Source organism: Periophthalmus magnuspinnatus, chromosome 10, assembly GCF_009829125.3.
Source record: "Periophthalmus magnuspinnatus isolate fPerMag1 chromosome 10, fPerMag1.2.pri, whole genome shotgun sequence".
Lineage (NCBI taxonomy): Eukaryota > Metazoa > Chordata > Actinopteri > Gobiiformes > Gobiidae > Periophthalmus > Periophthalmus magnuspinnatus.
In genome coordinates, this window is record NC_047135.1 from 16,762,562 (window position 1) to 16,778,658 (window position 16,097).

The 16,097-nt window shown below is 39.4% G+C and overlaps 1 protein-coding gene across 1 annotated transcript in view; it reads left to right on the plus strand.

The window, feature by feature from the left end:
- Positions 1-16,097, plus strand: part of fat2 (FAT atypical cadherin 2) — a 193,255-nt gene that overhangs the window by 148,413 nt on the left and 28,745 nt on the right. Inside the window, exons 23-24 of the mRNA XM_033974109.2 lie at positions 4,793-4,993; positions 6,428-6,585. Coding sequence (XP_033830000.2) covers positions 4,793-4,993; positions 6,428-6,585 — 359 coding nt within the window. The remainder of the gene's footprint in view (positions 1-4,792; positions 4,994-6,427; positions 6,586-16,097) is intronic.

Here is a 16,097-nt window from a genome sequence, read left to right on the forward strand (position 1 = left end):
AAAGGCAGCATAATAGACAAATGTGTGTTTGCTTCTTTTGGCCTTTGTCTATGGAGCTATTTTCTTCACCTGACAATAAGTATTTCCTGTGTCCCTGTTGTTTAGTTAACTGTTAACTGATTTTCTCCTACTGTTTACTTGATTTTCTCATTTTAGAGGTCCAGTACAAAGTAAATATGTAGCAAAGTTGTAGACATTTATATCGATAATAAACAGTATCAGCTCTTTCACATTTTAGATGTGTTTTGAGCAAAAGTTAAACATAGTCCAGTATAAATAAGTAAAAGCTTTTTTTAAAAATTCATTTTCATTTCAACAGCTTCAGAAAGTGGTATCATTTTTCAGCTACAAAGACCGCCATAAGATTAATATGACAAGTTTGTGTAGACAGTCCCAAACAAATAAAGATCAGATTCAACATTTGTGGATCATAAGTGAATCAAAAACAGTGACTTTCCCATAGTTATAAAGGCTCCTGAAGTCCATCTGATCAAATTATACAATGTGAACACAACACATACATGGGTTTCAGAATGATGAAAAATTAGGAACATAGCCATAGCTATTAACAATTCAAATAAAAAATATTTTTAGAATCTTTAAAAAGGGTATGCTATTGAAAATACATGTTTTAAGCTTTCTACCATGTCCTATTTGAACTCCTTATGACACACAACAGTTCTCCATAAATATACAAAAGCATGACACAGCAACGTGGCAAACCTGATGCGAAGTGCAGTATTTCATTAGCGGGGATGCATGCTGATTGTGTTGTAATAGCGTTCTGAAAGGGGAGTGACATGTTAAAATGTTATTTTTAGTGAACGCAGCATTTCCAAAACAATAAAAGGTAATATGGTGATCTAAATATGTTAGCAGTTAAGGCAAGGCAAGTTTATTTGTATAGCACAATTTGTACACAAAGTAATTCAAAGTGCTTTACACAATAGGAAAGACATTAAAATCACACAAATCAAAACATAAATACCGTAATCACCCAATCTGCAACTCTCTCATCCACTCGTTTGCACCCTTTAAAAACTCTCTCTCGCACTCTTTAAACACTGTCTTGCTCAGTTTAAGAACTTTCCCATTACTTTACAAAAAACTTTCCTGTCACTTCTCAAAACTTTCCTGTCACTTTACTATGTCTAATAAAAGTCCATCAGTCCATGTTTCTTTTGTCATCATAAAATTACCATTAAAGGAGAAGAGTGCAGAATAAAAACCTTTCAGTCATATGCACAGCTAAACAGAACCGTTTTGAGCCTGGATTTAAACATTGTCAAAGTAGAGGCCTGTCTCACATCTTCAGGAAGACTGTTCCAAGTTTTAGCTGCATAGAACTGAAACGCTGATTCCCCATGTTTAGTCCTGACTCTGGGCACCAGCAGGAGGCCGGTCCCTGAAGTCCTCAAATTGCGAGATGGTTCATATGGCACTAACATGTCGGAGATATACTTTGGACCTAGGCCATGGAAAGACTTATACACAAGCAGAGCTGCTTTAAAGTCTATTCTTTGAGCTACAGGAAGCCAGTGCAGAGACCTGAGCACAGGACTTATGTGCTCATACTTCCTGGTTCTAGTCAGTACACGAGCAGCAGCGTTCTGGATGTACTGCAGCTGTGTTAAGGCTTGTTTGGAGAGGCCAGTGAGCAGGGCGTTACAGTAGTCTAACCTACTGGCGACAAATGCATGGATAAGTCTCTCTAAGTCTGGTTTTGACAGTAAACCTTTGATTTTTGCTATGTTTTTTAGGTGGTAAAAAGCTGCAGATGTTATTGATTTGATGTGGCTGTTAAAGTTAACACTCCATAAAAGTAAAATACCCCCTTTTTAATATTGTTAGTGTCAGGTAGAGCATCTGGCATACAATCTTCTCCAAAACAGAACAAAAAGCAGGCAGAGGAAACCAACCAACATTAGTGGTGTTAACATAAAATAATGAGTATACATACATGTAATATACTTGGTAAATTAGGTTTTCAGTCCCCATTGCCACTGCCTCTGAAACTAATTTGATTCTTTATTATTGCACAGGTGTGACTTAGGTGTGACTTTGTACCACTTAACTGCATTTGCATATAAATATTGTGCACCCAGGGACCCTAAGCAAAAGTATTTTATTTGAATTATAGTGTATATATCCACAGCAGCAGTAGTAGAGGTAATACAAGTTTTCTATACCAGTGCACAAGGTTTTCCTGAATCCAATGGGAACACAATAAACCCACTTAACATGAATTTATGTGAATGGGAAAATATAATGAAGCTGCAGGTTGTTTGTCTCCAGCCGTACAAGACATTATAAAATATATCAGTTTACTACACTGGCTTGCAAAAGTATTCATCCCCCTGGAACTTTTTCAAATTTTGTCAAGTTTCAATATTTTTTTAATCTGCATTTTATGTGAATAAGTAATAAGTGTGAAAAAGTGTGAAGTAGAAAGAAAATTATACATCATTTCCAGATAAAATAATAATAATAAAAATACAAAACTGAAAAGTGCAGCGTGCAAAAGTATTCAGCCCCCCTAAGTCAATACTTTGTGGAACCGCCTTTTGCTGCAATTACAGCTGCAAGTCTTTTGGGGTATGTCTCCACCAGCTTTTCACACCTACAGACTGAAATTTTTGCCCATTCTTCCTGACAAAACAGTTCAAGCTCTGCCAGATTTGATTGAGACGTTTTTGAACTGCAGTTTTCAGATCTTGCGACAGATTCTCAATTGCATTTAGGTCCGGACTTTGACAGGGCCATTCTAACACATTAACATGTTTTTCTTTAAACCATGTGTGTCAAACTCAAGGCCCGGGGGCCAAATGTGGCCCGCCACGTCATTTTATGTGGCCCGCGTGAAGGTAAATTAAAAGGCATGACTGTCATTTTAAAATAAATCTATGCTGCTTTAATGTGTGCATTAACCATAAACTAATTACATTTTCCCAACAAGTGGAAATGAGAAATATTTGCAAATAATGATCCCAAAATGTTCTGGAAGAGGAAAATTGTAGGAATTTAAGGCAGTTTCAAGAAAAGTGAATACAAGTTTGTGCTTCAAGGACAAAAACCTGTATGTTTTTGTGTTATGAGGTGGGGTCAGTTGTGAAAGAGAACAGTCTACATCGGCATTTTGACTCCAAATACCTGAGCCAAGTGTGCAAAAGTTAGCCTTCAAGAAAAACAACAAACTGTACAATTATTAAAAGGCTGTTTTTGAAGCAGTGCTGAAGGTCTGTGAGCAGGTGTGCCCCGATACACACTTTTAAAAATGTCTGTGTAACTGTCCCTGATAAACTGACATGTAATATTTGCAACTTGAGTTATTTAACAAGTTGAAAAGTAGTTACATTTATTTTACATGACATTTGGTTACATTTAGTGACATTTACACATCCACACAGTTACGTCGGGCCTTCGATGGCGGCCATTTTGCTGATGTGGCCCTTGGAGAAAATGAGTTTGACACCCCTGCTTTAAACCATTCCATTGTTGGTTGGACTTTATGTTTAGGATCGTTGTCCTGCTGGAAGGTGAACTTCTGCCCCAGTCTCAAGTCTTTTGCAGACTCCAACAGGTTTTCTTCCAAGATTGCCCTGTATTTAGCTCCATCCATCTTCCCATCAACTCTGACCAGCTTCCCTGTTCCAGCTGAAGAAAAGCACCCCCACAGCATGATGCTGCCACCACCGTGTTTGACTGTGGGGATGTGTGTTCAGAGTGATGTGCAGTGTTAGTTTTTCCTCAGGAAAAATCAGAGAAAACAAGAAAAATAAAAAATTTTGATTTTGGTCTCATCAGACCAGAGCACTTTCTGCCACATGTTTGCTGTGTCATTCAAATTACTTCTAGTGAACTGTACACGAGACTTCTTATGGATGGTTTTCAACAATGGCTTTCTTCTTGCCTCTCTTCCATAAAGACCAGATTTGTGTAGTGCATGACTAATAGTTGTCCTGTGAACAGATTCCCCCACCTGAGCTGTGGATCTCTGCAGCCCTTCCAGAGTCACCATGGGTCTCCTGGCTGCATCTCTGATGAGTGCTCTTCTTGTTCATTCTCTAAGTTTTGGTGGACGGCCATGTCTGAGTAGGTTTGCAGTTGTGCCATACTCTTTCCATTTCCGGATGATGGATTGAACACTTGAGATGTTCAACACTTAGGAAATCTTTTTAGATCCAAGCCCTGCTTTCTCTAACCTGTTTGGTTTGCTCCTTTGACTTCATTTTGTGGTTTGCTCCCCAAAACTCTCTTAACAAACTTCTGTGGCCTTCACAGCGCAGTTGCATTTATACTGAGACAAGATTACACACAGATGGACTCTTTTTAATCATTAGGTCAACATTCAAGCTTTCCAAAATCATCAGGTAACTTCTAAAAGCAATTGGTTGCATTCAAGAAAAAGGGGGATGAATACTTTTGTACGCTGCACTTTTAAGTTTTTTATAAAAAAAAAAAAAAAAATGGAAATCTGTCCTTCCACTTCACACTTGTGTGCCATTTTGTGTTGCTCGTTCACATAAATGAGACATAAATACCACTCAAACCAAGGTAAATATTCTAATTTCAAGTTATATTTTTGTAGTGTTTGTAAATGTCACGCATTACATTTGTTGACTGTCTCTGCGATACCTTATGAAATATAATTGGCAGAATTTTCCATTTTCAAACCTATTGTTATATATTAAAAGGGCAATTGCTGTTTACATTTTATATTCCCAAAGAACCAAGCCTCTGTAGATTTGCATATGTGAAAATAATGCAATATTTGATAACTTTCTTGTTTCAGGTATTATCTCAAACATGGAGGACTCATTGAGCTTGACCATCCTCAGAGTGACCCATGCAGCCTGTGTAGGTCCAGGATGTGCCCCCCGAGGCTGCAGGAGCTCCGTGCGGCTGATAGGGGGCACTTTGACGCACTACACCACAGCGCGAGCCGGGTACATCACTCCACAGCATGCCTGGGAGAGCGTCTGTCCATGCAACAGTAATTAGTATTTTTATCATAATATAAAAACATGTTAACAATATAATTATACCTAAGGCTGCTTAAGGCTGGTGTACCTGATTGTCATACCGCAAAAGGAGGACGTATGCACTGGTATTTAAATCTGTCTTTAGCACATTGTTAATATCCACATGCTTTTATTTTCTGTTTCACGCAGGGCTTTAGAATACCTTTTTTAGCAAGGTGAAGCTAGGGTGAACCGCCCTAGCACAGCCAATCAAAGAGCTCCTTTCGGTGTTGACGAGAAATAAAAATACTTTATTATTTGCTGCAGATAGCACACAGCAGTTTCATTTTGTCACAAAGTACACAAAACTGACTCATTTACAAAAAGTAAAACCAGCTGTAAATGTGTTTTATAGTATTTATACTCGTTTCCTGTCTATTTTTAAGCATAATTTAAAAGTGCTGTCATCGTGTCCTTTGGCAAGACACTCCACTCCTTGCCTTTGTATGAATGAGATGTGTGAGTGTGTGTGTCGGAAGGGCCAATTGTACAGATTAGAAGCTTCACTTCTGTTAGTCTGTTCCAAGGCAGCTGTGGCTACAGAAGTATCTTACCACTACAAAGAGTGTAGTAAATGAATGATGTCAGTACTAAGCATCCTCAACACTTTGTCCAAGTATTAGCAAACCCAACATCTCCAAACAGAATCCCCCAGCCGCAAGCGCACAATTTGATTAAAAACATTTTGATTGATGATGCCTTTTTGTAGTAATTTCAATGGAGAGATCTATCATTGAGGCAGACCAAAGAGAAAACAAGACTTAACACAATAACATGACAAGGTTAAATAAATATATGCAGCACCTCCATTTGAATAAAATGGCTCTTTGATAATAAACAGACTGTGATGTTATGAATAATGCATAATGCAACTATTTTATATTGTTTTACGCCTTTTTTATATTTAAATATGCATCAGAAATGTGTTAAAATATGCCTGTAAATGTCTTGGTTAAAGATGGGGCATTATACAAATTTACCTTTTTTGACTTTTTCTACCATGTTATAACCTCTCCCAGGTACTATTTGAACCCTCCTTAGGGTTAGCTCTACAAACCAAAAGCTCAAGTCTACATTATCCATGATTCCAAATAGCAATTTTCCATAAACATACAAAAGCATGATACAAAATAATACACTACAAATTGACAAACCAGATTTAGTTTCATTAACGAAATGCATTCTAAGGGAGTGCTGAGTTTAAAGAGATGGGGTACTCGGGGTGTCAAAAACTAAACTGAAACCTATTAAACATGTTAATATGTTTTCAACGAATATAGCCATTTCAGATTAACAAAATGGTAACATGGTGATCTAAATATGTTATTTGTTAGCAAATAATACACCATACAAATACCCACCAATAAGACAATAAAGACTGTCAAACCCTCTGTGTATTATTTCAGCGTCTGCATTGCGTTTTGACGGGACAGGGCATCTGACTTACCTGCCTGTTCTGGAGGAGGAGCGTCCAGACTTTACACTGTCTTTGCAGTTCAGGACGGTGCAGGAGCAGGGAGTACTCATGTTCACCAAGGGCAGCACAGACTGGAGCAGTTTACAGGTATGAATTTTATTTTTTAATTTTTTTCGCTGTTGCAAATTATGGTCCAGAAAATACAGTACTTTCTGTTATATTACCACGTGACCTTATCTTTGTTTAATCCCTCAGTTGTCCAGGTAGGTTCCATAGTGGTCCGTGTGTGTTTCCTGGTCTATGTGCTCTTGTACATGTTCTGATACAGCTTAAGCTAAAGTCATTCAGGAAAGGTTCAGTTCTGTCCTGTGAAAGTTACTGTTTTAGCATAACTATTGGATCAAATGAAAAGTTTTAGTATTGATTTGTATCTGAGTTTTGATACTTACAACCAATGTTCCCTCTAATGTTTCACGAGTCTGAGCAGACACACAAACTCCCTGAGCGGTCCCATGGACCACTGTGATCAAACGTGCGCACTGTGGTCATGCTGGCATCGCATTCATCCAAGTTAAATGGTTTATTAAAAGAATCAAATTACCGCATTTACATTTCTGTTATAAGACTTTTAATCAAGTGCTTTAGCCACTTATACAATGAAAATGACAAAAATCTTGCCCATGTCCTGTGTAGCATGTTAATGCTATTGGAAGTAGTAAATATTTTATTTTAACTATGGCAAAACATGAGCTTCCAACCAAACCATGCCAACTGTAAACTCCAATGTTGAAAACACACTTAATATTTTTATGATAAAGCTCTGACTTGTATTATGAGTATAAGCCATTGTGTGAAGCTTTTGCTGTGACTGAGTGAGATTGTCCTACTGTGTCTGGGAGACAGTCCAGTAACTCTTTTTCAGTATATGACACGATCATTTGATTTTTACAACTCATAAATTAGTGACAGTATCAATGACCAATACACACTGAGAGGAATCTCTATCTGCACACCCAGCTGCTCTATTACTGTACATTTACATATCATATCAAAACACAATATATAATATATAATGTGTATTTGTATATAAAATATATTCAAAACAAGTGGTACGGGCCAAAATAAATATATATTTACAAACCACACACTGCAAACAGTGAACAAACACACACACTTCAAAATGTAAACAAACACACACTAGAAACTAAAAATACACTGTACATGTGACAGTGTGACAGTTCGTTCTGTCATTGTGCCATTGTGTCCAAGACGACACCTCACCCAAGTGGTGTGTGCGTGATGATTGGTGGTGGTCGGGGGCGCAGATTGGCATTAGCTAATGCTAATGATTACACATAATACACACTTGACCCACTATTAAGTCAATAGCAGAATAAACCACGCTTACCGATCAGGAACAGCATCAAGTCCATCAGCACATAAGGTCCTCTACTCCTGAGTCCACCGTGAGATCTTCACTCGGTTCCACGAACCGCTCCGGGTCTGAAATGCCTCTAGTTTAACTTGTACAAACATCCACAGTGTCCTCGGTCGCGTACTTCCTTTGTTTTGTCCGTTTCGTCATGTTTAAAATGCAAAACTGCTGCTGCAAAACAGTGCGTAAAATTACGCAATTACGCGCGCGTAATTTTACGCGCGGATCTTTGCCCGAGGGCGGGCCCTAATGGTGCGTTTACACCGGTGCGTCAAGAACGCGCTGGACGCCTCTATTTAGACGCCTGTAAATTTGAACGCAGACGCCTCCTCCGCGTGTCTTGGACGCTCTGGACGCGCACTGTTTTTCCGGTCTGTGCACAATGGCAGACCGAGCTCCACTGATCATCCTCCAGATAAGGTCCTTTTTGTCCCGGTCTTTATAATCTGCCATGTCACATTATAAAGTTGTGGGCAACAAGTCTGTACTCCATTCTCCGTGTTTGTGGCTCCCGGTGTACCGAAGAATAACCTCTCGACGTCACTGGAGCGTGGTCTCTGATTGGTTGCAGCTGCGCATCGAACGCCACAAAAGTTCAAATATTTAGGTACGTTCACACCGGTGCGTCAGGTGCGTCGCGTTCACATGTAAAGTCAATGGTGGACGCGCGTCCACCATTGACTTTACATGTGAACGCGACGCACCTGACGTACCATTTGAACTTTTGTGACGCCAGATTTGCGCCGCTCTGGACGCTCAAGGCGCGCCGCCAAAAACGCAGCGTGGCCAAGACGCGCGTCCACCATTCACTTTGCATGTAAACTGGACGCACCTGACGCACCGGTGTGAACGCACCACATGAGGACGCCTGTCAATGACGTGGTAAGCTGCGCAAATACGTATGTGAACATAATTGGCTGGAGCAGCTCCTCCCCGGTCACACTCACTGACTCACATTGAAAAATATCGCAGAAAGAATTGTTGTGTGTTTATTTTATTTTCAACTCTGGTTCGATTTTTTTGTGCACAGCACAGATTTTCTGTGCGCGGAGACCGTGTCAGCAGTGCGCAATTGCGCACGCGCGCAGCTTGGAGGGAACAGTTCTTACAACCCTTGTACACCCCTAATAACTGTATAAAGTTTTGCTAAAGACATTTTTGCTCTTCTTATTGCTGTATGAAACTGAAATGTTCACAAGTTTAGAATGTATTAATTCTAAACTTCAATACATGTACTTACAGTTAGCAAAGTTGTTAGTTGTTTGTGAAAAATACCTCACAAATAAAAACAAATCGGACACTAATCACGTTCACTCACTATTCGTCAGGTGTAAATATTAACAGTGTTTTCCTCTGAGACAAATGGAACAAGTGAGAAATGATTAGATCTGGGTTTATTGTCATGTTTTGTACAGAGCAATGCAACGCTTTGACACTAATTTATTCCAGAAACATTGAAAATAACATCTGATTATTCTGCTCCAGTCTCACAGGGAAACACACATGACATGGGATTAACAATCAGGAAAGATCCACGAGCACACACGGGTTTAATGTGTGTATGAGTAAAACAAACTCAAAAACACAATCATAATTTGATGCAGGGCTGCTGGATTAGGGAGAACAATTAAAACCATTATTCATGTATTGTTAAAATTGTGGACTAGGAATACACTCATTATCATTTATTAGTAATGTTTTGTGATTCATGTTTTAAGTGTTAGATTATGCAAGTGGCTTTGCTGCAGGTTCTCAGGGCCTCATGAAACCCATATTGAGTTAGATTAACTAGATCATTTATGATTGATCATCAAAGCAATACTGTTATCAAAATTAACATTCACTTGCACAGCATTGATTTATACGTTAAAAAAAAAAAAAATCTTATGTACTTCTTGAAAGTTGGTGTTACAGATTTTTAAACTATTAAAGGAGGATGTAGGTATTTAAACTGTTACTCAAGGCTCTAATTCTAGTTACTATAAAGGTGCAGTATGTGACTTTTTCAGTGGCGAGTCCCCTACATGCTTGTCTCCATGAAAACTGAATGTTCCACAGCATGACATTAGACTCATCTATTTCCAGAGAGACAAGAAAGTGAGGCTTTATTGTTTCGTACTGAATTACAGAAAAGACATTGTTCAAGCAACCGTACTTTCTGTACAAGATTATGGAGATATTATATACATGCAGATTTCATCTTCTACTTTAAAATCTTTGGACACATTCACTCAGCCCTTCATTTCATAACAGGCAATTAAAATCCATCACTGTACAGTGATACTGTAAAGTGCTTTGAGTGCCTTGAAGGTAGAAAAGCGCTATAGAAAAATGACCATTTACCATTTACCATGTACATTCTATGAAAAAGTCAGTGCTATCTATCAGAAGAGCAACATTGCGTAAAACGTATTTATAAGGGACTACTTGACAGAATGCCTCAATATCTCACTGGCTTACTCATCTTTGATATGTAAAAACTGTCCTCACTAGAACTGAAAAGGGGGGAAAAAAAGCTTTTGGTTATTTTGCTTCACAAAAATGGAATACATTTCAAGGACAAAACTGTATACTTTGGTGCCACTAATGCACTTTAATAATCTAGTGATGTTTTGATGTTTTATATGGTCCTATGCACAGTGGGCAAAAAGGTTTTTTAGTCAGCCACGAATTGTGCAAGTTCTCCCACTTAAAAAGATTATAGAGACCTGTAAATTTCATCATAGGTTCACTTCAGCTATGAGAGACAGAATGGGGGGAAAGAATCTAGGAAATCACATTGTAGGATTTTTAATGAATTAATTGGTAAATCCTCAGTAAAATAAGTATTTGTTCACCTACAAACTTACAGGTCTGTGTCTCACAGACCTGTAAGTTCTTCTTTAAGAGGCTCCTCTGTCCTCCACTCGTTACCTGTATTAATGGCACCTGTTTGAACTTATTATCACTATAAAAGACATCTGTCCACAACCTCAAACAGTTAGACTCCAAACTCCACTACTGTATGGCCAAGTTCAAAGAGCTGTCAAAGGACACCAGAAACAAAATTGTAGACCTGCACCAAGCTGGGGAGACTGAATCTGCAATAGGTAAGCAGCTTGGAGTGAAGAAAACAACTGTGGGAGCAATCTAATTATTAGAAAATCTCCCTCGATCTGGGGATCCATGCGAGATCTCACCCCGTGGGGTTAAAATTATCACAAGAATGGTGAACAAAAATCCCAGAACCACACGGCTGGACGTAGTGAATAACCTGCAGAGAGCTGGGACCAAAGTAACAAAGGGACCATCAGTAACACACTACGCCGCCAGGGACTCAAATCCTGCAGTGCCAGACGTGTCCCCCTGCTTAAGACAGGACATGTCCAGGAGCATTTGGATGATCCGGAGAATACTGAGTTGCATCCAAAGAACACCAGACCTACTGTGAAGCATGGGGGTGGAAACATGATTTGGGGCTGTTTTTCTGCAAAGGGACCAGGACGACTGATCCGTGTAAAGGAAAGAATGAATGGGGCCATGTATCGTGAGATCTTGAGTGAAAACCTCCTTCCATCAGTGAGGGCATTAAAGATGACACGTGGCTGGGTCTTTCAGCATGACAGTGATCCCAAACACACCGCCCAGGCAACGAAGGAGTGGCTTTGTAAGAAACATTTTAAGGTCCTGGAGTGGCCCAGTCTCCAGATCTCAACCCCATAGAAAATCTTTGGAGGGAGTTGAAAGTCCGTGTTGCCCAGCGACAGCGCCAAAACATCATTGCTCTAGAGGAGATCTGCAGGAGGAATGGGCCAAACTACAGCAACAGTGAAAACCTCTGGAGACTTACAGAAAACGTTTGACCTCTGTCACTGCCAACAAAGAGTATAAAACAAAGTATTGAGATGAACTTTTATTATTGACCAAATACTTATTTTCCACCATAATTTGCAAATACATTCTTTAAAAATCAGACAATGTGATTTTCTGGAATTTGTTTCTCATTATGTCTCTCATAGTTGAAGTGTACCAGTGATGAAAATTACAGGCCTCTTTCATTTGTTAAGTGGGAAAACTTGCACAATTGGTGGCTGACTAAATACTTTTTTGCCCCACTGTAGTTGTGTTTGTTTTTTTGTTTTTTTTCTTCTTCTTCTTCTTCTTCTTTTGTACTGTACTCTACTTTTAAGAGGGTGCTCATGGAAAAGAGTCTGGTGTTCTCATTGGGCTCTCCCTGTATAATTAAAGATAAATTAAAATTAGTAGTGTGTGTCTGTAGAGTTTATCTAGGTCAGAGCTATCACCTGTCCACAGACTCAGAAAAACACATCTCTGTATCAGTGACATTTAAGACACGTCGCTGTCAAATACCAGATGTGTCCCAGGATTTATGCTCCTCTTGTTTTGCTCTTACCTTGCTCATTTTACACTCAAAAAGGCACAGAGCAAATTATAATTGTTGCATTACCTTGCAAATTATTGACTGATTGAGTTGAAATTTGGGGCTGTATCTGATATTTAGTTAAAACCAGACATTTACATACACTATTAAAAAACACATACTTTTTTTTTTTTTTTTGTTTTTTCTCACTGTTTGACATGAAACCAGACTAAACTTTTTCCTGTTTAGTGAGAGAAGGCTTCTTTGTTTGACAGTTATTCATTACTTCAAAGTCAGAAGTTTACATAAAGTAAAATTACTATGCATTTAAGCAATTTCGGAAAATCCAAATGATGTCATGTTTTTGGAAGCTTTTGACAGGTTTATTGACAGCATTTGAGTTAATTAGAGACACAACTGTGGATGTACAAGGCACACCTGAAACACAGGGCAAAAGAAATCAGCCAGGATATAAGGAAGATAATGTTCTAACTATTATACGCAAGTATAAACAGCATGCGGGTTCTGTCCCAGAGAACGAGCTTCGGTCCAAAATGTGCATAGCAACCCAAGAACAAAAGCAAAACAACTTGAAGAATGCTGGCTAAAGCTGGTAAGAGTGTGTCATTATCCACAGTGAAATGAGTATTGTACCTGGTCTGAAAGGCCACTCTGCCGGAAGAAGCCAGTTCTACAAAAGAAGCATTTTTTAAAAAGCCAGATTAGTTTGCAAATGCACACAGAGACAAAGACCTTAAATGGTACCATATACTCCTGAAATGTATCTAAACTTCTGAAAGTAATGAAAAATTGTTTTAAAAAATGCTTCTCTCATTATTAACAATTTGCAGTGGTTAAAAGTTATTCCTCACTTACCTTAGGTAAGCATCCTGATTATTCACCACAAGGACTTTTGAAAACTTTCATTGACCAGTGTGAAGTTTTGCAGTCGCTGTAAAGCCAACAACTAACATATAAACATGCACTTCCTGATTCTCACACAGTAAAATGCTTTATGATTAGAAGCAGACAGTACACAGAGCTGCTTATACAATATATCTGTACTGGCAAGACAATTTTTTCTCAAATACATGGAAACATTGGGTACAAGGCCTTTAATATCAGAATGGAGATTGAAATTTTGTACCATGATAAGACCCCAAATCCTATTCAAACTGCATACATGCTGTGCAGTTCACACAGATCGGATAATGGATTTAGACATATCAAATTCTCAATTCCATTTTTCACCTCATTTTAACCATATAGGGGCTACTAGGACTGCGTCACTCACTGAGGAAAAAGCTCATCTTTTTGCTCTAACATAAATTATTCATAAACACGCTGTACCTGATTTTTATTGACTTAAAAATGTGAAAACAGAACTAGTTCATTTCAAACAGTTTGCAGTTTTTCACTTATCTTATGCATTCTGAGCATCCTAATTATTCACCATGAAATTATAAGTGCTTTTCACAACTTTGAGACTAGAACAGTAAAACCGCGCACTTCCTGATTCTCAAACAGTAAAATACTTTTTAATTATATGCAGATAACATGCAGCGGACATGTTTTGACCTTCAGAGCTACTTGTACAATATATCTGTTCTGAGGCAAGATACAGCTTGTTCCAATACACAGGACAGGGCCTTTAACATACATAGCTTGTAACACTTGCAATGCCATGTGACAATTTTTCCTTTGTGAATTTCCCTTTCTCTTCTTCACTCGTGAGACATTCCTAAGCACTCAACTGGAATATTCAATTGATTTGCTTCTTGGGTTGACTTCAAAAGACATTCTGACTTTCTTTCAAGGTTTGCCGCTAGCATCCTCTTGGGTTTTTCCGGCTTCCTTTGCTTGACATTAGCATACCATCAAATGGAATTGTCTAACATGGTCATTTAAGGAGAATTTGTCACTACTTCATACAAACTTTTCCCTATAGATTGTGGTTTGCATATTGGTTTGGTTTATTATCATTCTACATCCATGTGCATGTTTTTGAGCATATTTTTCCCTATACATTTAACATGTGCAACAGAATTCACCTGAGACTACCTACTGAGCACTAACAAAAAACACTGTTAACATTTCGAACAAGTATGACCCTGCTGTTTGCATAATTCATTTTTATATAGTGGTCTGTGGTAAGGTACGCACATGCAGCTAATGGTGTTTTGTTCAGACTATGTAATAAAGATGTGATATTGGGGAGTGTTACTACTGTAAGTGTCATAGCCCTGTAATTTACATAATCATTTGTAGTCCTGTAATTTTATTCTACTACAGTTTTGTTTTGACTTTTGTTCCCTCATTAAAACATACCTTGAGTTATATTTAGCCTCAGTCATACTGGTTTCATTAAATGTGCTTCGCTTCTGAGCCTCACAAAACACATTCCTCATTACCTAGTTTGATTTTTTTCCACATGGTAATTCCCTCTCCTGCCAGTAGACGGCGACCTACATCAGATCTGTGGGAGCACTGAAGCTGTTTTTTTTTTTTGTTGTTGTTGTTTTTTTTTAATTAGACATTATGTTAAGTTCTAAATCATAAAATGCTAACATAAAGATATTTAAGAGCACTTTTAAAAGCTCATATTCTTCCGTTTTATCTGGGGCTGTGTCATGGAGACAGCAGTTTGAGCAGGGAGGCCCAGACTTCCCTTTCAACACACATTTCCTCCAGCTCTTCCAGGAGGATCCCGTGGTGTTCCCAGGCCAGCCGAGAGACATAGTCCCTCCAACATGTCCTGGGTCTTCCCCGGGGTCTCCTCTCGGTGAGATGTGACAGAATACCTCTCCAGGGAGGCATCCAGGAGGCATCTGAAATAGTTGCCCGTGCAACCTCAGCTGGTTCCTCTCGATGTGGAGAAGCAGTGGCTGTATACTGAGCTCCCCCCATGTGACTGACCTCCTCACCCTATCTCTGGGGAGCACCCAGCCACCCTGAAGGAAAACTTATTTTGTATCTGTGACCTTGTTCTTTTGGTTATTACCCAAAGCTTATGACCATTGGTGAGGGTAGAAACGTAGATTGACTGAATAAATCGAGAGCTTCACCTTTTGACTCAGCTCCTTCTTCACCATAATAGTTCAATACTGTCATAACGTCCGGAGGGACCAAAGATGCAGACTTAGAGAAACGGTTCAACAGAGTTTATTTACAATACAAAATGTGAAAGGTGGTTATTGGAGCAAGTGGTGCAGGGCTGGGTGAGCGGTGAGTGTTCTGGCACAGGACGAGGTGAGCTGGATCAGAGGCTGCGGTGCATGGGTAGTCTGGAGAGAACCGGTTCAATGTGCGACACATGGAAAGAGGGATAAATACAAAGAGATGGAGGCAGTTCGAGGCATACAGCAGAAGGGCTAATGATTTTTGTGATCTTGGGGGGTCCCAAGAAACGAGGAGAGAGTTTTCGGGAGTCAGTCTTAAGCGGAATATTCTTAGAGAATAGCCAAACGGACTGACCTGACTGATACTGGGGAGTGGGGGAGCGATGCTTGTCTTGGTCAGCCTTGGTCTTGGCCTCGGATCGAAGGAGAGCTGCCCTGGTCTTTCACCAGATCCCTACGGCTTGGAGGTGGTGCTGGACCGAGGGCAACGCCAGATCCTTTTCCTCACCCGGGAAAAGCAGAGGCTGATACCCTAGGGAGGCTTGAAATGGAGACAGACTTTTTGCAAAACTCATAAAAGAGTTATGTGAATACTCTATCCAAGGGAGGAATGTACTCCAGGTAGAGGGATTAGTGGAGACGACACAGTGTAGTGCGGTCTCAAGGTCCTGGTTAGCCCGTTCGGTCTATCAGTTTGTCTGTGGGTGAAAACCAGAAGTGAGATTGACCGTAGTGCCCAGCCCCT